The sequence below is a fragment of the Gobio gobio genome, assembly GCF_949357685.1.
Source record: "Gobio gobio genome assembly, chromosome: 19".
NCBI classification, from domain to species: Eukaryota; Metazoa; Chordata; class Actinopteri; order Cypriniformes; family Gobionidae; genus Gobio; species Gobio gobio.
The window spans coordinates 12,956,834-12,980,494 of record NC_137112.1 but is presented as its reverse complement, the minus strand read 5'-3'; the positions used below and the strand labels follow the sequence as shown (position 1 = coordinate 12,980,494).

General features: G+C 41.6%; 1 protein-coding gene across 4 annotated transcripts in view; it reads right to left on the bottom strand.

Annotated features, from left to right (window-relative positions):
* The window catches only part of lrp1aa (low density lipoprotein receptor-related protein 1Aa), a 307,973-nt gene that overhangs the window by 58,693 nt on the left and 225,619 nt on the right, over positions 1 to 23,661 (bottom strand). For 2 of the 4 annotated variants that reach the window (XM_079844459.1, XM_079844461.1), the window contains exons 45-55: positions 23,386 to 23,511; positions 20,915 to 21,043; positions 20,707 to 20,826; positions 18,217 to 18,330; positions 17,785 to 17,934; positions 14,795 to 14,917; positions 14,280 to 14,396; positions 12,109 to 12,237; positions 11,894 to 12,016; positions 1,657 to 1,797; positions 1,144 to 1,334 (exon numbers count right to left, since the gene is read on the bottom strand). In XM_079844459.1, the coding sequence (XP_079700585.1) occupies positions 1,144 to 1,334; positions 1,657 to 1,797; positions 11,894 to 12,016; positions 12,109 to 12,237; positions 14,280 to 14,396; positions 14,795 to 14,917; positions 17,785 to 17,934; positions 18,217 to 18,330; positions 20,707 to 20,826; positions 20,915 to 21,043; positions 23,386 to 23,511 (1,463 nt within the window). The remainder of the gene's footprint in view (positions 1 to 1,143; positions 1,335 to 1,656; positions 1,798 to 11,893; positions 12,017 to 12,108; positions 12,238 to 14,279; positions 14,397 to 14,794; positions 14,918 to 17,784; positions 17,935 to 18,216; positions 18,331 to 20,706; positions 20,827 to 20,914; positions 21,044 to 23,385; positions 23,512 to 23,661) is intronic. The other 2 variants (XM_079844460.1, XM_079844462.1) reach the window with 1 other exon arrangement.

Sequence of the window (23,661 nt, the reverse complement as noted above, 5' to 3'; positions counted from 1 at the left end):
TCCCCAAACTGTTCCCACAAAGTTGGGAGCTTGAAATTGTCCAAAATTGTCTTGGTATGCTGAAGCATTAAGAGTTCCTTTCACTGGAACTAAGGGGCCAAGCCCAACCCCTGAGAAACAACCCCCACACCATAATCCCCCCTCAACCAAACTTTACTCTTGGCACAATGCAGTCAGGCAAGTACTGTTCTCCTGGCAACCGCCAAACTCAGACTCGTCCATGGGATTGCCAGATAGAGAAGCGTTGAATGGTCACTCCAGAGAACACGTCTCCACTGCTCTAGAGTCCAGTGGTGGCGTGCTTTACATCACTGCATCCGACGCTTTGCATTGCACTTGGTGATGTAAGGCTTGGATGAGCTGCTCGGCCATGGAAACCCATTCCTTGAAGCTCTCTACGCACTGTTCTTCAGTTAATCTGAAGGCCACACGAAGTTTGGAGGTCTGTAGCTATTGACTCTGCAGAAAGTTGGCGACTTCTGCACACTGTGCGCCTCAGCATTGGCTGACCCCACTCTGTGATTTTACGTGGCCTACCACTTCGTGGCTGAGCTGCTGTTGTTCCCAATTGCTTCCACTTTGTTATAATACCACTAACAGTTGACCGTAGAATATTTAGTAGTGAGGAAATTTCATGAATGGACTTGCACAGGTGGCAACCTATCACGGTGCCACGCTTGAATTCACTGAGCTCCTGAGAGCGACCCAATCTTTCACAAATGTTTGTAGAAGCGTCTGCATGCCTAAGGGCTTGATTTTTATACACCTGTGGCCATGGAAGTGATTGGAACACCTGAATTCAGTGATTTGGAGGGGCGTCCCAATACTTGTGGCAATGTGGTGTATATTCTGAAGGTTTTTACATAAGGGTTTGTTCATATATCATTCACCTGATTTATCAAATTTTATTCTTAAAAATCTGTCATCAAAATTAAACAAGAATTTTGGACCAAATTCAAATTAATGCACATTTAATTAGATTATTCCTTATTTGCATATTTAAACATAACATTTCACTGTGACCAATAAACTGAGGAATTATGGTGATATCGGTTAATTTTATTACTCTGTTCACCTGGGGTGTCTTGCCTTAAGGTAGTTTATTTTCTAAAAATCATAAACTGCCATAAGCATGATCTTTACCTTGAATCCGATCTTCAGGTCCTCACACAGCTGAGAGCAGCCGCTCAGTTTACTGTTCAGACATTCATTAATGAAGCAGTTCAGCTCATCCGTTCCGTCGCCGCAGTCATCGTTGCGATTGCACAGTAGCATCTCACTGATGCATTTACCATTCCCACAGGCATATGCCGTGTCATTACATTTCTTTTCTACTTGAAGGAAAAAAAGAAAGAATCGTTAAATGCATGTGCAGATTGGGCTGGTCCAGCACATGAGAGGTTTCTACTGTAACCATTAAGACATGTTTTCCAAAGCCTATCCAAAAATACCCAATTTATTTAGGTATTTTGACATTTTATTAGTGTGCCGGCATTATTCTTTGACTCAGGACCGGTTTGGCCCGATCTCTCGGCTTGGTCAGTCCTCATTCACACTTAGGTGGCATGACGCCACATAGACTGTTGGGTAGTTTGCGGGCTTTGTCATTTAGAACAAGGACACAGATATCCAGCTGGATTAGCATTTAGTTCATACCAGAGCCGTCACAGTGAGGGTTTTTGGGAGCTTCGTCTGAGTGATCATGGCAGTCAAACTCTCCGTCACACTCCCAGGACTTCTGGATCAGGCAGCGGCCGTTGTCACAGCGGAACTCATTGGCCTTACAGGCAGGATACTCTACAGAGACGAATGCAGACTGATGAGATCTCAAATAATACAGTGAAGTCAAATGTATTAAAACATGATTTCTGTAGAAATGGGATAAATACCTAAAATATTAAAATAGTTTTGCTGATGTTTTATTCTCTCTCTCTAACATTGTTAACTTCGGACCCGCAACCAGTGTTGTTTTACTATCATTGATATACTATTATAATTTGTGTTAATATTTTGGGTAACACTTTAGACATTCTATAACTACAACTAAGACTAACAGCCATTAGAGTATTAGTAGATTGTCTGCTTAGGAATAGTTCACCCAAAAAATGAAAATGCTGTCATTAATTCCTCACCTTCATGTCGTTCCAAACCCGTAAGACCTTCGTTCATCTTCAGAACACAAATGAAGATATTTTTGATGAAATCTGAGAGCTTTCTGGCCAGGAGCCATCTTGGAAAACAGTCTTGACCAGCGTTCGTGGCTCGACTCGTCGAGACTGTTTTCCAAGATGGCTCCTGTCTGTAGACGTGTAATGTACTGTCTTTATAAAGTATCTTCTTATTAAACTGTTTGTACACTTACAAAGTTCTCAATGCTTCGGTTTGCATGTAGGGACCCTCATTATGCTACGGTGTTAGTGTGAGGCTATTTTGAGCCTTGTTAGTGGTATTAACTAGCGATTTAATTTGACTTATTCTATGCCCCATATACTAGCGTTATAAGCTAATCTGTTTTTAGAGATAAAACTCTTTACATTCGATTTTCATGAAAACGCATCCCAGAGAACGATCTACTCGGTAACCATGTGTTAATTACCCCTAGGTTAATTTTTCACCGGAGTTATCCTTTAATTTACACTTAAAAGGTCCAGAAAGGCAGTAAAAACAATGTTAAAATAGTCCATGTGACTCAGTGGTTCAACCTTAATTTTAAGCAACGAGAAGCGACTTTCCCTTTCGAGGGAACTCGCACTGCATCGGGACGACGCTTTGGGGATGCTCCCTTAGCATCAGCGAATCTGAAACCAGAATGCCAACTAGGCCAATCCGATTGGCGTGCGTGATGACGTCATCGTGACGGCATACCCGGAAGTATAAAAGGGTTGCTGGAGCGTAATGGCGGTAGTTATTGCTCTTCAGCAAGCGCTATCTGTCAAACTGTCTGTCTATTTACTGTTGTATGTCAGTGAAAGTGTGTGATTGAAATGAAGTGTGAAAAAGTGAGAGAGTTCAAGCAGTGTGTGCATCCTTGCCCTCGCTACATGTCGGGCTCGGATACACACCTGCTGTGTGTGCACTGCCTGGGCGTTCAGCATGCTCGAGCGGCTCTCGAGGGAGCCGCTTGTGAGCATTATGAAAGCTGACGTTCAGAGTGCTCCGCTCTCGGCGTGAGCCCCGTGGATCGGTCCCGCATCCGCCGAGGCGGTGCGGCGAGGCTGGTCATGGGGCTCACGGATGGACTGTCAGCGGGACTGGGACTGCTGAGGCATCTTCCCAGTCTTTATCTGACAGTTCAGATGTTCTCCTTCCCCGTGTGGAAGCCCGCGCTGCGGCTTCTTCCCCCGGGGCGGAGGACGCGATGTGTGAGAGGTCTGATTCTGAGGAATTAGACGTACTCAGCATCGAGGCAGTCAAAGTCATAAGCACTTCTTAAATATGCAAGATTCCATCCACGCGATTGCTGGAAAAAAAGAAAAAAAAGGCAGCGCGCAGGTTATGGGTCTGCAATTAATGTGAACACACGCGATCGGTGTGCATGAGATACTGGTTGGCTTAACGGACGAGTCCGTATAGTAAAATAAATCAGTATTTGTCTGATATGGCTGCATTTAAGTCTGAGGATTTAAATGAGATATTATCTGACTCTGAGGAGTTAGATATTCAGTCATTTCAGACCATGTTTCACTGTATTGTGTGACACTGTTTGGCTTTTTTCTCGAGGGATGAAAGCCAATTGTATTATGACGGCTTGAACCACGTTGCTGAGGCAACGCGGGGTCTATGAGTCCGTATAAATACAAATAAAACAGTGTCGTCTGATTAAATACGGCTACATTTAATTCTAAGGAATTAAAATTAAATATAATCTAACTTTGAGGAGTTAGATATTCAGCCTATCATTCAGACTATGTTTCACCTTATTGTGGCTGCATTTAATTCTGAGGAATTAAATTAAAATATTATCTGACTTTGAGGAGTTAGATATATTTTTTATTCAGCCTATTATTCAGATCAGGTTGCACGGGTTTGGTGATTATGATGGCATTTAATTCCGAGGAATTGAGTGTCATGTTATCCGACTTTGATAAGTTGGATACTTTAATTCTGTCACCCAAGCGTGTTTAACTTGTGAACTGGATATTCATCTAAGATGGAGCCCTCCTGAAGTTGATGTCGTTCTCGCCGCCTTGTGGCCTGCGGGACACATCAGTTTCAGGCAATTGCTAATCGCAGTGTCCGCTCTAGGGTTGTGGCCCTGTTGAGCTGCTCCCTTAGATGAGGCCCCCTGCTGGCCAGCCCCCTCTCCCGGGTAGGAGCGATCGAGGTCGCCTCCCCTGTGGAGTTTTCGGGAATCGATGCTGTGTTCCCGCCGTCTAGTACGCTTCGGGCCACATCGTTTCCCCGTGCACGCGTGCTGCACCAGCCGCCTCTAGCAAGACTTGCGGTGGTCCAGCAAACGCGTACGCACACCGAAAATCTTCCTCGATTTCGCCCTGCCGGTAAGCCGCTTCAGGGGGTCGGGGAGGAGGCTCGGTTGACACCCGAGACCGGCCTCGAGAGGCTGGTTCCCTTAGCAGATTATCTCGGCGCATGGTTATGCCTCCGAATATATCAGCTTGGGGCCTGCGACTGTAGGAAGGGGCATACAGACTGCAGTCCGGTTACCTTCCCCTGAAGTTCAGTGGGGTGGTCTGGACGGCAGTGGTCCCTGGGCAGGTTCGGGTAATGGAACAGGAAGTTCACTCCCTGTTGGTAAGGAGGCCACAGAATGTGCTCCTCCGCCAGACAGGGAGTCCGGGTTCTACAGCCAGTACTTCATAGTTCCTAAGAGGGATGGCGAGTTGCATCCAACTTTAGACCGGAGGTACTTGAATCGTTCTCTGAGGAGATTCAGATTCAAGATGCTTAGCATTTCCTCCATTGTGATTCAGATCCAGTCTGAGGACTGGTCTGTCACGATGGGTCTGAAGAGGACGCATACTTCCCTGTATCCATCCTTCTGTGTCACAGGAAGTTCCTGAGGTTCGCTTTTTGGGGCAAAGCGTACCAATATCGGGTTCTTCCAGGCGGCCTGGTCTCTAAAATGAAGCTAAGCCACAGCATCACTGTGAAGCAGTTTAAGGTCTGCTGGGGCTCATTGCGGCGGCGTCCAACAGAATATCTCTTGGCCTGCTGCATGAGACCCTTACAGTGGTAGCTGGGAATCAAGGGGTTTTCCTCTGGGGGAAAACCATTCTGTATGATCAGGGTAACGCACAGATGCCTTCGTTCCCTAGTCATATGGAAGAAACCTTGGTTTCTGTCCCAGGGGCCAGTGTTGGGAGCGTTCTGTTGCCGGGAATCCGTTTCAACAGACGCCTCCCTCACTGGCTGGGACGTGGTTATGGGAAGTAAACCAGGTGGCTTTCCTTGAGGGGAAATCCATTCTGTATGATCAGGGTAACGCGCAGTGGCCTTCGTTCCCTAGTCATATGGAAGAAACCTTGGTTTCTGTCCCAAGGGCCAGTGTTGGGAGCGTTCTGTTGCCGGGAATCCGTTTCAACAGACGCCTCCCTCACTGGCTGGGACGTGGTCATGGCGGCCGCTGTGCGAGAGGTCTGTGGGAGACCAGGCATTTCTCCTGGCACATCTACTGCCTGGAAATGCTGGCGGTCTACAAAGCTCTGAGGAGCTTTTTCCCGGACCTCCGCGGCCACCATGTCCTGATATGGAAGTAAACCAGGTGGCTTTCCTTGAGGGGAAATCCATTCTGTATGATCAGGGTAACGCGCAGTGGCCTTCGTTCCCTAGTCATATGGAAGAAACCTTGGTTTCTGTCCCAAGGGCCAGTGTTGGGAGCGTCCTGTTGCCGGAAATCCGTTTCAACAGACGCCTCCCTCACTGGTTGGGGCACGGCAGGGGGGTTTGAGGTTGCGCCCTCTTTGCAGACTGGCGCATCACATCCTCCTGTGGTCCCAAGGGAAACTGTTGTCCATCAGGGCAATGTATGTCCCGGGGGTCCAAAATCAGGGAGCAGACATCCTGCTGAGGCAGGGGCTGAGGCCCGGGGAGTGGCGACTCCACCCAGAGGTGGTGGAGGCCATATGCAAGAGGTTCGGCCCAGTGGAAGTGGATCTGTTTGCGTCTCGAGAGACGTCCCACTGTCCACTGTGGTTTTCCCTCACGCATCCAGCTCCGCTGGGGCTGGATGCCATGGTGCAGACGTGGCCGAGGCTGCGTCTGTACGCATTTCCCCCGATTGCTCTGCTCCCGGGAGTCCTGGAAAGGGTCCGTCGACAGGGGGTCAGTCTACTTCTGGTAGCACCCCGTTGGCCGACTCGAGTTTGGTTCTCGGATATCATAGCTCTGCTAGCAGGTCAGCCGTGGGAGATTCCTCTGAGGAGGGATCTCCTATCTCAGGCGGCGGGTACGATATTTTACCCCCGCCCGGAGATTTGGAACCTGTGGGTCTGGCCCCTGAGGGGACCAGGTTCATAGAGGCTGGCCTATCGGCAGACGTGATAGAGACCTTACTCAGCTCCAGGGCTCCGTCTACGAGGAGACTGTACAGCCTCAAGTGGAATGTATTTTCCACTTGGTGCAGAGAACGTGAGGTGGACCCAGTTAACTGCCCAGTGGCTTCAGTGCTGGAGTTCCTCCAAGATCGTTTTTCTGCAGGGCTTACCCCGTCCACATTCAAGGTGTACGTGGCTGCCATTTCGGCTTTCCACACTCCTCTGGGTGATGGGCCTCTGGGTAGGTACCAGCTGGTTGTACAATTCCTCCGTGGGGCTCGGAGGATGAGGCCTGCGGCTCGGACCAGAGTTCCAACCTGGGACCTGGCAGTGGTTCTCGAAGGATGGCTGAGGCCCCCTTCGAACCATTGGAGTCGGCTGGACCAAAGGATCTGACTCTTAAGGTGGCTTTTCTCCTTGCCATTACCTCTCTCAGGAGAGTGGGAGATCTCCAGGCCTTGGCGGTAACGCCGACCTGCCTGGAGTTTGTCCCGGGAGGAGTAAAGGCCATCTTACACCCTAGGCCGGGCTACGTGCCTAAGGTGCCATCAAGGGTGGTCAGGTCATTGGTCCTGCAGGCATTTCATCCTCCGCCTCATGTGACGGCGGAAGAGGGGAGACTTCACCTACTCTGCCCGGTTAGGGCGCTCAGAGTTTATTTGGCGAAGTCTGCACAGTGGAGGAGATCACAACAACTGTTGGGGTGTTTTGGCTCACCTAAGAAGGGATTGCCTGCGTCTACTCAGACAATCAGTAACTGGATTGTCCAGGCGATTACCATGGCCTACCAGGTGCGCAGTTTGCCTTCACCTGTGGCCGTGAGGGCTCATTTCACCAGAGGCATGGCCTCTTCGGTGGCCCTTCTTTCTGGGGTCCCCTTGCAGGATATCTGCGAGGCGGCCGGGTGGGCTACCCCACACACTTTTATCAGGTTCTATAGCCTGGATCTCCCTACGACGCCTGGTGCTAGGGTGCTCCAGTCCTAGCTGTGCCCGGTTTCCGGCTTCACACTAGGGCAGGCGCTACCCTTCGGTGTGGCCTAGTGGGTACTCGTTTCCCAAAGCGTCGTCCCGATGCAGTGCGAGTTCCCTCGAAAGGGAACTGCTCGGGTTATGTATATAACCCTTGTTCCCTGAGAAGGGGAACGAGCACTGCATCCCGACGCCACACCTCGGCGCGCCTGGAGCGCATGCTTCAGAGCAATTACTACCGCCATTACGCTCCAGCAACCCTTTTATACTTCCAGGTATACGGTCACGATGACGTCATCACGCACGCCAATCGGATTAGCCTAGTTGGCATTCTGGTTTCAGATTCGCTGATGCTAAGGGAGCATCCCCAAAGCGTCGTCCCGATGCAGTGCTCGTTCCCCTTCTCAGGGAACAAGGGTTATATACATAACCCGAGCAGTTTTGTGTGCAAAAACAAACAAAAATAACGACTATATTATTCAACAATTTCGTTCTAGCCAGTGTCAGTCTCTTAAGCTGTTGACGTTGTAAAAACAGTGCAAAAATATCTTCATTTGTGTTCTGAAGATGAACGAAGGTCTTGCGGGTTTGGAACGACATGAGGGTGAGGAATTAATGACAGAATTTTTGGGTGAACTATCTTTTTAATATCTGATAACTGTCACAATTATGTTAAGTTAGTTTCGTTTCCTGTTTCTTTTGTTCAAGTTTCCCGCCACTCATCAGTTTCCATGGACACGCATTTATCATCACAGCTGTCAGTCATTATGTTCATCACAATTGTGTATATAACATTGTAGGTATACACTGTGCGATTTCTGTGCGATGCGATGTAAAGCCAAAGCTCACACTTATGTGCTCACACTGTGCGGTCCGATCGTCAAACACGACTTGTCTGCTCACACTGTACGAGTGAAATATGCGCGATAAAACCCCCGTGCCTAGTGCGACGATAGACCATGCAGGCTTTAATAGAGAGATAGCTTATCAAATGCATCAGCTATCGATATCAAGAGGATTTAGCATTTACAATTTATGTATATAAATTATTATTATTATTAGGGTAAGCCTACTTTTATTATTAAATTGATATTACATTTAATTTGCCCCCATGTTAATTTCATAACGCATCAATGCGTAACCGACACGCTGCATAATAAAAGAATAGATAGATTAGCTTACTCCTCATTATTTGAATACATTTTAATTAATTTTAAAGCCGATTAAACAAGGAATTATAGGCCTATAATTAAAATGATTATCAGTCTATAATATGTCAGAACACTGCAATAATATCAGTATTATTATCATCAGAAAGTAAGAGCAGCTTTATTTAAAAAACATCTTGTTTAAAACGAAATGGGCCTATACTTCTCTTCAAATTTTTTTCACAATATCAGCCACAGGAGAAATATTAAGAATATAAATTCAGACAGTTATAAGCTATACGTTATCAGCATATGTTAAAGCAGATTTATCTCTTGTCTCTGTGAGAATATGCGCCGAAAGCTTGTCAGATTTTACTTTGACTTTCTGTAGTGAATAATTGACTAGGTTTGAGACTTCACCGACTCTCGCGCACATTGCGTTTTTGCGTGATATCCACTGACTCGCCCTTCATGATTTAAAATGGAAAAAAAATAAAAAATCTATATTGCCCCTTGACATTTTGTGTCAAATGATAGACAACGGTTCACATTTCCCATGATAATAAGATTAAGTAAATATTAAATAATAGTAAATAATATAATTTGTGAAAGAAAAACAAGTAAATTAATGTTCAAGTAGCTAAATCAATAAAAGAGGCACTCGATAGGCTACACGGTAGTTTGAAAGTCTTAGATTATCCATTTTCCAACACGAACTGGAGGCATGCAACAGTTTGCAAAATTGCTGCTGTTTGATAACTGCCTACAGAACTTAAAGATCTTCCTCTTTTCGTTTTTTCTTTCTTGCTGCATTAAAGATTAAATGGTTCAACTTCTGCTTTCGCACAGGCGCAGTGATGACAAATAGGGCGATCAGTTCGTAGCTCTGCTTCAGCTGTGCGATAACCTCACGAGGGGCGACCTGAATTTGTGACATGCCAGAAATTCATCCGACCATCCGATTGCCGATTGGGAGAGGTTTTTTGCGTCTCGTTTCCCTCTGTACACTGCACGAACACCTCACGACAAACGACGCACGATAAAGCTGAAAATCGCCCAGATCCAAAAAAAAGAGTTGCACGAGTCAGAATCGCACAGTGTATGCCCAGCTTAAGTTCCTCACATCCTCTCGCTCATTGCCTGATATTGTTTGTGCATGGCACACTGTTTCGTGTTGTTTGCTCGTTCTGTGTATTGCCTGCTTTTGATTTATTTAATAAACCTTGTTTTATTTGATCATTTGGGCATTTATTCATCATTTTTTAACTAACACTTTATTTAGATGCTGACATTTTACTGACTATAAGTAACTATGTCAATGTGTCCTGGGATTTGTCCCGGGATCATTTGATTTTGGTTCAGTGATTTTCCGGAATCTGTGTGTGCATTCACACATGCTGTAAGGATCCCGTAAAGACACGTGACATAGACTGTACAGCGTATTAAGTTTGCTTATGATCTGCGATTTCTCTCTCTCTCTCTCTCTGCATCTTTTTCCTGAATGGTCATAAACTAGTGCATCACGCACCGTTCCACTAAGCTGGCGAACAATCTCATCTTCAGTGTTATTACTATGGCACAGCCCTTTACGGCATTGATCCTGCCTTTTGTTCACACAGGGTGCGTTCAGGGACTGGTCCCGGCAATGTTACTAAGTCCCTATTCCGGGATCGATCCCGGGACGTGTTTGCGCTCACACAGAAGGTACTCTGGCAATTGTATGGAAATTTTCCATTAACCCTAACCTAACAGTCTACTAATACTCTAATGAGAGTTAGTTTACATGTAGTTGCAAAGTTACCTATAGTTAGTAGGATGTCTATCTCTATAATGGACTTTAAATAATAATGCATTACCCTATTTTGAATTTGGTTTTATTTATATATTTTCTGCATGTATAAACTAAACGAAAATGAGAATGTTGCTTTAGCAACAAGCTGAAATAAAATACTTTGGTAACACTTTATTTTACAGTGTCCTTGTTACACGTTACATGTAGTTACTATAGTAATTACAGTGCATAATTACATGCAACTAAACCAACCCTAACCTAACCCTATAGTAAGTACAGATATTTTTTATAGGTTAGGTTGAAGGTTAATTATGCATACTTTACTATAACTATGTTAAGTATATATAACATGTAACAAGGACACTGAAAAATAAAGTGTTACTGTTTATTTTATTGCAAGCAAAAACATTTTCTATGGTTTTAATTTTAGTTTAGTTACCGATAATAACCCTGCCAAGAGGATATGATGTCACGGTCTAGGGCTTGAATGATATTTCTTCACATGTGCTTGCACTTCCCCTCTCCTGCATTCATTTCCATATGAATGTCTAGTGTGAGCACACCTTTAAGCGATATGCACTGTATAGTAACATTGCAATGTTTTAAAAATACAACCCATTTAAAGCTGCACTATGTAACTTTTCTGTCCACTAGAGGTCGCCTATTCAAAACAAAGGCGTAGTTTGATGACGCCACGTTTGAGCACAGAATCTTGGGACATGTAGTCTTCACCTCACAGCCGGTGGAAAAGAATCGGGATAGGAATCATGATCATTGAAGAGATTATTAACGTAGTATGAAGCAGAGCAGGACAGAGTGTTGTGGGAGCTGAACAAGGCCGCTGGAGCCTTATTATGGCATAGTCGCCGGCGGGACTTTTATTATGCCACAGTCGCCAACTTCCGCTTTGCAGGTAACGCAGATCTGTTTATCATATTAGATACATCTGAGTGTGTTGAAAATGAAGTTATGACGTTACTCTGTGCGTTCGCTCGGCGGCTGCTATGACACTCGTTGCACACTGCAGTAAGAGTAAAGCGTTTCTGCAAAATAAAACCGGAAACCAGGGGTAACGCAGATATGACTCAATTAGCAGGCGACTTCCTCACACGTCCCGGTTCCTTGTTTAAACTAGAAATTTTCTCACGATTTACAAATAGTTGGAAACATTTGGGATATTGAAAGTACTCAACTGAACAAAATATATAACACTGGCCTTGTGGTTTTTGGATATTTTACTGCAAAAATTTTACATAGTACACCTTCAATTTCAAATATGTATATACATGCTCTGAACAAATGAAAACAGATATATCTAATACTTTTTGTGCTAATTTTTGCTTCGTTTAACTAAAGCATTGATTTAATTCAAGTGAGAGTCAAGTATCGTGACATCTTATGATTGATTTGCCGTTATTCATGTCATTGTTTGGTAATTATAAGATAATCATCTCATAATTATCTTGTTTGAAATAATCATGAACGTACCGCACTCCTGAGATTCGTCAGATCCGTCGCCGCAGTCGTTGTCGTGGTCACACACGAAGTGTTTGGGGATACACTGTCTGTTCTGGCACATGAACTCTCCAACCTTACATGTGTTATTGAACACTAAACGAGAAAAATAAACAATAATAGACACAAGAATGGTTAGCAGGAGTGATTTGCACAGACAAAAGCAAGTGGTGTATTTGACCACTCACCACAGCCGGCCTTCACACTCTCGTCGGCTCCGTCCGGACAGTCTCTGTCGCCGTCACACACCCAGCGCTGCGGGACACACTTGTGTGAGTCGGGACACTGGAACGCGTCCGCACTGCACGTTTTATTCTCTGAGTCAAAAATACACATGATTTAAAGACATGTAAAACAATTTCAAAAATAATTAAATGTCATTTATTATGTTAAAGTGCCCCTATTAAGTTTTTTTTCAGATATTCCCTTTCATGTTTCCTAAAAGAAAGAATCGATTCTGAACTGAAACGAGTCGTCATTATTTCTATTCTCACTTCCTGCTGAATCTACGTAGGTTTGTAACAGATTTGCATTATGCCAGTCTACGGTCTTGATTGGCTGAACAACGTTGACTTTGCTCCTCAAACGCTGTAGTTGTAGCTGAGACTGGAAGAGTTTGGTTGGTGTTGTTCATGTGAAGAAGTCGCTGTTTTCTGCTGCCAAAGCAAATCCACTTTGATTGAGACGGTAAAACCCACAACATCGTTACTGTTCGTATCTCTGTGTGTCAAGATCTGAGGAAGATCCAGAGCTGAGATTCAGATATGATAATGAGCGTTTGGTTTCTGACATGGTCAACCAATAACAACAGACTGGGCCATCTTCATTCCGTTGAGTCTCATGTTCTAAGTTAAGTTTTGCTGCAAAGTTTCGCTCGATGAACCTACAGCAGAGCGCGCTTCAACTTCAAACAACATCCACGAGACTTTCCATCCATCCACCCACACGCCACGTGATTGGCTTCCCAAGACGTCGATCAAAGACACGACAAGACCGTCAGTGAATCAAAGAACCTGGGAAACCACTCTGCAGCCAGGACCAAGGAAAAGGGAATCCCCTTTCAAAGACGATACGAGACACAAACGCAAGTAACCTCCAGACTCTAACTGAACTGGTGCATTGATATCAAATTGAATAACCCTGCTTAAGAAATGATATGACGGTTAAATGAACGATTAATGGTTTGTTCCGGTCATGTGTTATAAATGCATATATTGCTAGAAACTTGGGATTTCATAATTTTACTCTCTTTGAACTCATTTGTTCCTCACTTTCTGCCTTTCTGCAATGCGTGTGAATGTGTGTGTGCATGTGTTTGTGTTAGATATTAGTTTTATGCGTAAGAGTAATCAATAAAGTTGTGTTTGTATTTAAAGATAAGTGTTCTTATGTTATGTGCTAACGAATTTAATGTCTTAAACTGCTGATTTATGTTACTTGGCTATTGTAGTGTTTCACTATTGTGTGGATATTAATATCCGCTGCAGAGTTGATAGTTATAGCCCATTCAAATGAACGTTGGACGTAAAATGGCGTAAAATAAGTGACTCCCTAGAAATTAATTTGAGCTAAATAGACCTCTTTCCCTTATACAGAGTCCTACATCTGTCAAGACACATTAAAGAGCCACAAAACGGTATTTATTGTTTAAATTTCTTTTTAAAAATGCCACAATTTGACTTTGTTTCATATTAAAAGTAACCTGCTCTGTCCTGTCTGTCGGCACATTGTCAGTATCCTCTTTTCTCTCCGTGATAATAATAATAATTATTAATATTTACATTTATATAGCGCTTTTCTGGGTACTCAAAGTGTTTTACATGAAGGGGGGGGGGGGGGGGGGGGCTCCTCGACCAACACCAATGTGCAGCATCCACCTGAATGATGCGATGGCAGCCATATTGCGCCAGAACGCCCACCACACACCAGCTGATTGGTGGAGAGGAGACAGAGTGATGCAGCCAATCTGTATATGGGGATGATTAGGAGGCCATGATGGAGAGGGCCAATGGGCAAATTTGGCCAGGATGCCGGGGTTACACCCCTACTCTTTATCGAAGGACATCCTGGGATTTTGAATGAGCACAGAGAGTCAGGACCTCGGTTTAATCTCTCATCCGAAGGATGTGTTTTTCACTGCGCGAGAACATAATGTGTGAGGTGGGAGTGCCATGGCTTGTCGGACATAGCAAGAGTAACTAAAGGGGGCGGGTCTTTGCAAATGTTCAGTTAGGAACAAAATTAGGAACCTTTAAAATAGCATAACAGAGGCACTTTAATAAAAGTTTTATTTTCTGTGATTTGTCAGTCATGCACTTTAAAGTCTCATTTCATGCTGTTTTTAAGGATCAGCACTCACTGCATCTGCTGTCCTCATCTGTTCCATCTCCACAGTCGTCCGCTCCATCACACACCCAGCTGCTGGAAATACAGCGATGATTCCCGCACTCAAACTGCGTCGCTGTGCAGAACTTATCTGAGTAGAATCATTAAACCATCCTTTAGTGAATTATTCAAAAGATTCTTCATAGACAGAGTATATTCAAAAGATTCTGTCAAACTGACCTCACATGAACTGGACAGATCTGAAAGTGTCTTTATATGTTCTTAAAGTCACCATAAATTCAAAATTGAAAAAAAAAAATATATATATATATGTAATATATTTATTATAAATGAACGGTGTATATTCTGGGGACAGTGAAAGTTTTGTGAACATGATCAAAAATGCTGGCAACTTCTTTAAAAAACACTGGAGGGGAAAGAGTTATTGTACAGTGAGGTGGGGTAGTGTTTATTAGCTTGGTATAAGCACAGTAAATGTCAATGGAAAGTCGCCAGGGTGGCAGAGAAGCGAACGTGGGTGCAGCTCACCGCAGTACGCCTCATCAGCTCCGCTGTCGCAGTCATTCTCCTTGTCGCAGGTCCAGCTCATGGGGATACAGCGACCATTGGGACAAGCGAAGAAGTTTGATGGACACTTTCTCTTTTTCTTATCTGATGAGTAAAAAGCAACAAGTGAGTTAAGAGGTTGTGACGTCATTTTGAACAAAATAGGGCCAAAATTAACTTCCTTGCATTCATAAATAAGAGAGTTGGGTATATAATCTTCTTCTCCTGGTGCTTTTTGGATACATTTATTCCATGAAAAACACATGAAGCCAAGGCACTCATGATTAAGAGATCTAAAAAGCCTTTATTTACTCACGGCTTAAATAATTTAAAGGTCCCATGGCATGACATTTTAATTTTATGAGGTTTTTTAACATTAATATGAGTTCCCCTAGCCTGTATATGGTCCCAAAGTGGCTAGAAATTTTGATAGGTGTAAACCGAGTTCTGGCTGTCTTTCTCTGCCTTTGAGAAAATGAGAGCTCAGACGAGCCGATCTGGAATCTTCCCTGTTATGTCGTCATACAAGGAAAGGTTACCTCCCCTTCCTCTGCTTTGCCCGCCCAGAGAATTAGGAGAATTGGCAATGTCAGCACAGGCTTTACAAACAGACTTTTACCATATGGATTCGACGGCACCGCCACAAACAGTGAGTAAAAGTGTTCATTAATGCCTGATCTGTGATCAGTGATTTCTGATGTGTAGCTAATCATTCAAGTTCACGCAGACCTTCTTTCGAAATCGTTTAATACTGTTGTTTATGCATCAGTGAATCAATCCAGTGACCAAACGATCAACTTCACATCGTTTCTGTTAGTAGCATGAAACAAATCTGTTATTTAAATCATTACACTAGATTATTAGTATTAAAAGAACACTCTTTATAATGTTCGAATCTGTCAATCACACGTCGCGAGTGTATCTGCACACTTGTTCAAACTGCCGTTATCATGAATTACACAATTATGCTGCACAAAGCTCTTACTGTATTCATGTCGATGTCGTGTTGGCTGTTAGTTGTGGTGAAAACACTTTGTGAGAGAAAACGCGCTGCAATGACGAGATCACTGCATTCACGCGAACAACAAGACTGCATGTGTACTCAATGCTCATCACTGCAGCTTTTCATGTGATGGAAATAGATCATAAAATAATGCTATAATCCACACTTTGACGATTCGTTCATCTCGACGGCTGTGATGGTAAAAAAACATAGTTTAGAGGGGTTCCACATGTTACAAAGTTCGTAGAATAAGGAGGAAGACAACAGGTCGCGTGACTGGAACTGGTGTTTATTCAGAACTCTCAGATACAAACAAAATAAACTTGCGCTCTCAACAACTCGGTACAATAAAACTTTCTCAGCAATCTTTATCCAGCTCTGTCTCTTTGGTCCACATGCAGCCTGTCTCTCTCTCTCTGGCAGCGCTTGCAGCAGATCTCACTAAACCACGCCCCCTCCGCCACATAATCTAATACTCATTTCAAATGCAAAGATGTCAGCCAATCACAACAGTGGGCGTTTTCACTGAAGTCTCACAGCAGACACGCCCCTTGAAACAGAGCATTCAAGCCAGAGGGCAAACATCAGTATAGAAAAATGCTTTTTATTTCTAAATTAAGAATTTTTTTTATGTAAAAACCATACTAACCATATAAGTACACCTCAGGAAACATTATAAAATAATAAAAAAAATCCATGCCATGGAACCTTTAAAAAGATTGTGATTCCTGATGAAGGCTTGTTAGCCGCAACGCCTCGGTGTGTGCTTTTTTGTAACCGTGTTTAAATTATTTAAGTCACAGGCTCAAAAAATAAATTTGCCATGAGTATATTGGGGACTTTAAACTGTGTTCAAGTCTGCCATCAAGCTTTAGAGATTTGAATAAAAACTCAAACATTTCTTATTAAGATTTTAATTTCATAGCTTAAAGGTCCTGTTCTTCGTGATCCCATTTTTCAAACTTTAGTTAGTGTGTAATGTTGCTGTTAGAGCATAAATAATACCTGTAAAATTATAAAGCTCAAAGTTCAACCCTTACGAAACAAAAATATATTGCAGTATATTGGAAAATATCATGTAATACATAAGGCGATATATTCCCATATATTGGATTTAATATTTATATTTTCCAATATATTGCAATATATTGAAAGCGGCAATCATTTGTATATTTTGCAATATACTGCAATATATTACATATATTGTATATATGTACCATCAATATATTAACAATATATTATAATATATTTCAAGTAATATATTGGTAAATATATTTTCCTTTCGTAAGGGAATGCCAAGCGAGATATTTTATTTGACAGAAGTTCCCTTTCAAAGCCTACAGCGAACGGCCGGTTTGGACTACATCCATGTACATCCTGCTTTAATTACGTCAGTAGAACAGTTTGTCGACTAACCTCCGCCCACAAGAATACGCGAAAAAGGGGGCGTGGTCTTGTTTTTCCCTCGTGGAGAAGAGGAAGTGTCGTGTTCGGTTCGGTTCGGTTCGGTTGCGTTTGTCGCCATGTCGTTCAGACGCTGTTATTTTCATCCCAGAGTCAAATCACCTTTGTTTGGCCTTCAGGGGCTGTAGTTTGAGCGCGTTCATCTCCCCGTTATGGTAAGAGGCGTGACCTTTCCGGGCAACGTGAGCTAAGCTGCTGTCGAATCACAACACGGGAATCGCTGGCACAATCAGAACTCGTTACGTATTTCTGAAGGAGGGACTTCATAGAACGGGGAAATTCTCAGGCCGTTTTGAGGACAGTGAAAACAGCAGTATACAGATAAGTAAATTGTGTGAAAAATACTGTGTTTTTTTACACATGAAACATGAACACATGTTATATTGCACACTGTAAACACAATCAAAGCTTCAAAAAAACACGAAAAACGGGACCTTTAAAATGGAAACGACATGAAAAAATGAACAGGACAGACACTTTAAAAGGCTGCACACATCTGAATTACCTGGGCAGTTCCTCTCATCTGAATAGTCTCCACAGTCATTAGCTCCGTCACAGACCCATGATGGAGCGTAACACAGAGTGGTGAACTCACACCGCTGATAGGTGACGCCTTTCACACCCAGGCGGAAATAACTGGAACAATCAGAAGCCACTGGAAAACCAGACATAAGACATAGGCTTTAGAAATCAATGAAGAGTATGTGCAAATTTCAGGCTTGCTGATGTTTATTTTGGTTATGGATAAACTTGTACAAAAGTTTAACTGCAGTTTATTGCACTGCGTAGCCCAAGTGCATTCCTGTAAATATGTGTGCTTTTTTAAGTGATTGTGTGTTGTAATCTACAGCACGTCACAGATACAGTTAGATAATAATCCAAGTCTGAAATGCTGAATGTGAATAAATGTTTGCTGCCAAACCCTTGAGGAACTTACAGCAGTTCATTTCATCGCTGGCGTCCTCACAGTCCAGCACCTGATTACAGCGGCTGGAGTTTGACACACACGATCCGTCTCTGCACTGAAACTGATCCGCCGTGCACAGGGTTGCTACCGTACAACACACACACACAAAAAAATCTAGTCATAAAAGTGGAAAACATGCAAAAAAAAGATTTATACATAAAAAAAAGATTGAAATGGTCCTATTTCATGACAATTTAGAACATTTCCCTCCTTTTAGCACATTTTCTTCCCAACTGCCATATGTGCCGATGTATGATGTTTTAATTTTTTGTTGTCTCAATGGTGATTTTTATTATATTTCCCAAATAATAACTGAAATGCAATGATTGATTGATTGATTGATTGATAAATATTATGACAAATATTGCACGTTGCTAATCATTTATCTGGTCATGGTCAAAGAACTATGCAGACATCACAGGCCAGTGACAATGAAACTGACCAAAAGTAAAAAAAAAAAAAAAAAAGAGTCATTATAAATTCTCATTTCTAATGATTCCTAGTGATTTCCTTTGACTTGGGGGCAAAATATGACATTTCACCAATTAAGTGTTGTCTTTTCATTTTTCATTCTATTTTTACAGCAGGTTTAAAGGGTCATGAAACCTCAAAACACATTTTTTGAGATGTGAACAGATATGTACAGGCTGCATATTGTTGAAAACACTAAAAGCACACTTAAAATGACCAATTACCACGTCACGAATGTGAGGTAGAAGCGTGCCTTTGGAGTGTGTGACTGGCTGCGGACATGATTCTACGTCAGCCGGTCTTCTGCATTTATTCATGAGAATGCGCTCTTTTGACCCAATCACTGCGCTGTATTACACATGAGATCATATTACAGTGGAGAATTCAAATAACACGCGACACGCGCATGAGAGCGGTTTCTGTGTGTAACACAGACCACAATGAGTTTAACAATGCTCGCCTGGTGGATCATATAGATCAGATACAGACCGGAGCGTGTTTAAAGTTTTTATGGACATATTTCATATACTCTAGTGCTCTAAACATGGAGCCGCGATGACACAATGGATTATTCTGATACACAAAAGACAATGATGAAGATCAAAAATTCTAAGATGAATGGGCAAAAGTAACTACAGTATGCGTTTTATTCTTTCTGTGTTAAACTAACGTGTGTCATTATTAGAGTTATTGAGTGATGAGTGGCCATTAGTGATGAACACCTGCTGTTAACAAGTAGATTAACTGAAGGATCAGTGTTTGCTTTAGTTGAGCTTTTGACTTTGACTTTTAAAACATTATTTTCATGGCTGCTTTAACTGTGAGCATATAAAACACATTTTTTGTTTCAAAGACAGCACAGAGAAAATGTATTCAGGTGTGGTTGCGTTTTGATAGTGACATAATCATCATGTAGTTAACTAAGACCATTCGCAGCCCAATCTCTGATTATATTTACGTCAAAACATAACCAACAACACCTGGATAACTTTTCTCTTGCTTTGTCTGGCTGCAATAACTTAGTTACAGCAGCCAGACACAATCTAATATAAAAAAATCAAGGGTCAAACTAAAACTAAAGCAAACACTGACCAACATAATGGTGAATCCCTTCAACTTGTAAACAGCAGGTGTTCATCACTAATTGTCAATCATTACTCAATCAATCAATTAATTATTTCTTACTTTAACACCGTTTAAGTAACACCGGCATCAGTTGAACCACAAGGCTTTACAATTCAAAACACAAAAACATCAGAGCTGTAATAAAGGGGGAACAAAATTGCAAAACCTAATTTAAAAAGTTTTAGGCTGGATTTGACAATTGTTCAAAAGTCATTCTAATATGCTGATTTGATGCTCAATTATTATAAATTAAATTGATGCTCAATTATTAATAAAGATTATTATCAATGTTGGCAAAAGTTTTTGCCACTTCATATTTTTTAGTTAACTGTGATACGTTTTATTTTTCAGGATTTGTTGATGAATAAAAAGCTCAAAAGAACAGCATCTTTTGTAACAGTGTCAATGTTTTTACTGTCACTTTTGACAGTAAATCTTACTTACTCCAACATTTTAAATGGCTTCCACAGCAGCAAAAACAGTTTTCAACATGGATAATAATCAGAAATATTTCTTGAGCAGCAAATCATCATATATTTCATATATTTCTGAAGGGTCATGTGACACTGAAGACTGGAGTAATGATGCTGAAAACTCAGCTTTGATCACAGGAATAAATGACACTTTACTATATAGCCACATAGAAATCAGATATTTTAAATTGTAATAATATTTCACAATTTTACTGTATTTTTGATCAAATAAATGTAGCCTTGGTGAGCAGAAGTTTTAATGTTTTCTTTCAAAAACATTAAAAATCCTAATTATTCCAAACTTTTAACTGCCAGTGTAGAGATGGACGGAGAGAATCTCATGCATATGGGGAGATCCAGATATATAGTATACATGAACAAGTGGTCTTACCATTACAGAAGAGTTCATCAGAGTTATCACCGCAATCATCCCGGCCATTACACCAAGAACTGTGGCCGACACAGCGTCCGTTCACACAGCGCTTATAGCCCTTCTTACACACACGGTTAGCTGAAGACAAACACAGGCTGTTAGAGCGACACATGGACTTCACAACCGCCGTGAACATTCATACCAACACACACAAACACACACTCACTGCAGTAGGACTGCTTCTCATCTGACTTGTCTTTGCAGTGGGCCATGCCGTCACAGGTGAATGTGTATTTGATGCAGTCTCCATTCCCACACTCAAAGTCATCCATACTGCTGCATGACGTGTTCTGAGCTGAACGACACAAGATGACAACTATTCAACACAGTACACAACACTATATATTCCTTCAAACATGTAATACAATATAATATTAACATTTAATATAATACAATAAAGCATGATAATCACAACTTTGTTTATACAGTATCTAGAATATAGTTGGTGGTGTGGGAGGGTTTTGAACAATCGATACATTTCATTGGTTCTTGAGCAACGTTTGAGATTCCGTTTACCATATTTGATGTGTATCATGCACTCATGTATGTGCTGATCACTGGTTATATGCAAACACAAGCCTATATTAAATCTGTTTATCAAATGAAGTAATTGTATCTCTTACAAAGACTTGATTCACATGGATTATTTTTTGCAATCTCGTTATGAACTTTTTTCAAGCTTGAAAGCTTTGATGGGATGAACTATCAATAGAGATATACATCTCTCAGGTTTCATTGAAAATATTTGTGTTTCGAAGATTAACAGAAGTCAGTAACACTTTATAATAAAAATTGTGTTTAATAATTGTATGTTCTTACTTTATTTAACCTCCTTAGCTCTGGGACCATTTATGGGGATTTCTGTCAGGATTTAGCCTACGCAAAATGAAAAGCTTCCCATACCCACATACAGTGGTCTAAATACACAATTTTGGTGTTATTTTACAGGAAACCCTTTTGAAGTTACATAAAACACTGCTAAAAGTGATAACAATTTAAGTATATGTTGGCTGAGCTGTAATAAACCCCCCAAAGAAGAGGCAGACCTTTTTGGCTGTTTCCAGCATATGTCAGCAAACATTGGAAAAATGATCTTGTCTGTATCATGTTGTATGCAAGATTTATTCAAATAGATCTCAAGCGAGGAATATTACCTTTTTTAATGTAATTTCCGACCTACCCAAATCTCTCCAATATACAAGTCTCCCCAGATACAGTGGTATAAATGCAATATCCCAGTGTTACAAAAATATTTATTCCAGTGTTTGCTGACATATGCTGGAAACAGGGTTTCCTGTAAAATGACATCAAAATTGTGTACTTAGACCACTGTATGTGGGTATGGGAAGCTTTTCAATTTGGCTAGGCCAAATCCAGGCGGAAATGGTCCCAGAGTAATTTAGCCAAAGTGATGCATATCTCCAGAAAATAGACATTCTAAGCTTTCAAAAAGTACCACGTATGAGGTAAGAGCTCCTCCACAGAAATTTTAAATTGATGACGTCATTCCCGACTCTGATCAGGATCCTTAGAGTAATTTATCATTTCTAAATTAAGCATTACTTTTATAATTTACAAAGCAGTTATTTAGGAGTCGTCAGTGGTTCATAAGATCATTTAGAAAGTGTAAGTAAATTATTAATAAACTATTTAAATGTACATGTATACATCTTGTTGTTTAGACTTATTAATCAATGCTTTATTAACATTATTCCTACTGTAATTCATGATTATTGTCGTTAGTTATAAAACATTTAGTAGTTGTCAGTTAACTTTTTTGGGAGCTCATCTAAAGTGAGGACTATTTGTGTATATACAAATTTTTTTTGTATAAAACAATAATAATGTAAAATATTTTGCAGTCAAAACTAACTCATTACTAACTTTCAAACATTAGAGAACAGAAGAAAACTGAGCCTTTAAATCTCTTACGAGGCATAAACCGTCCTCACGTTAGATGAGCTCACAGAAAGAGTTAAACTGACAACTACTAAATGTTTCATAACGGTATGTATGTGTAAAGTTGCCACTTTGCCGTAATATATAATTTTGAATGGTTAATTATATTGATATATTTGTTAAATGGCTGTTTTATTACAATATAAGAAAATTCAACAACATCTTTGCAAAAATAGAACAGATATACTAGTAGGTTACAGAAATCAGACTTTATGCAATCTGACTCGACTGTTGCATGACGTCCACATACCTGACGACTCCTAAATAACTGCTTTGTAAATAATGTAATACTTAATTTAGAAATGATACATTTATCAAAATTATTAAACACATTATAGATATGCTTATGAATCAAGAATAAAGCATTTATAGCTGTATTTATAAACTGATTATTAATGTCTATTAATGCTTTATAAATTATGAATTAACTATTTACTAATGCTTAACTAATGATTCATAGCACGCAGTTAATATAAAGCGTTACCCAGAAGTCTTATGGGTTTGGAATGACATATCAAATGATCTTCCTAATTTACTTGCTTTTGAGCAGGCCTGGCTCTGCATGACTGTTTTCACCTCTATATAATCAGTTAACTATAAACGCTGTGTTTTAATGACAAAACTTGCATATGCAGACATTTGATGTATGGAGTCTGTGATTGGCTGGCGGTATCTCACCGATGCAGGTGTTGTCCTCCAGCAGTTTCCTCTCTCCGCGGCAGCTACAGTTGACCCGTCCATCTGATGAGAGCAGGCACAGATCCTGACAGCCACCATTATTCACCCGGCAGGGCGAGAACTCACCTGCACACACACACACACACACACACACACACACACACACACACACACACACACACACACACACACACACACACACACACACACACACACACACACACACACACACACACACACACACACACACACACACACACACACACACACACACAC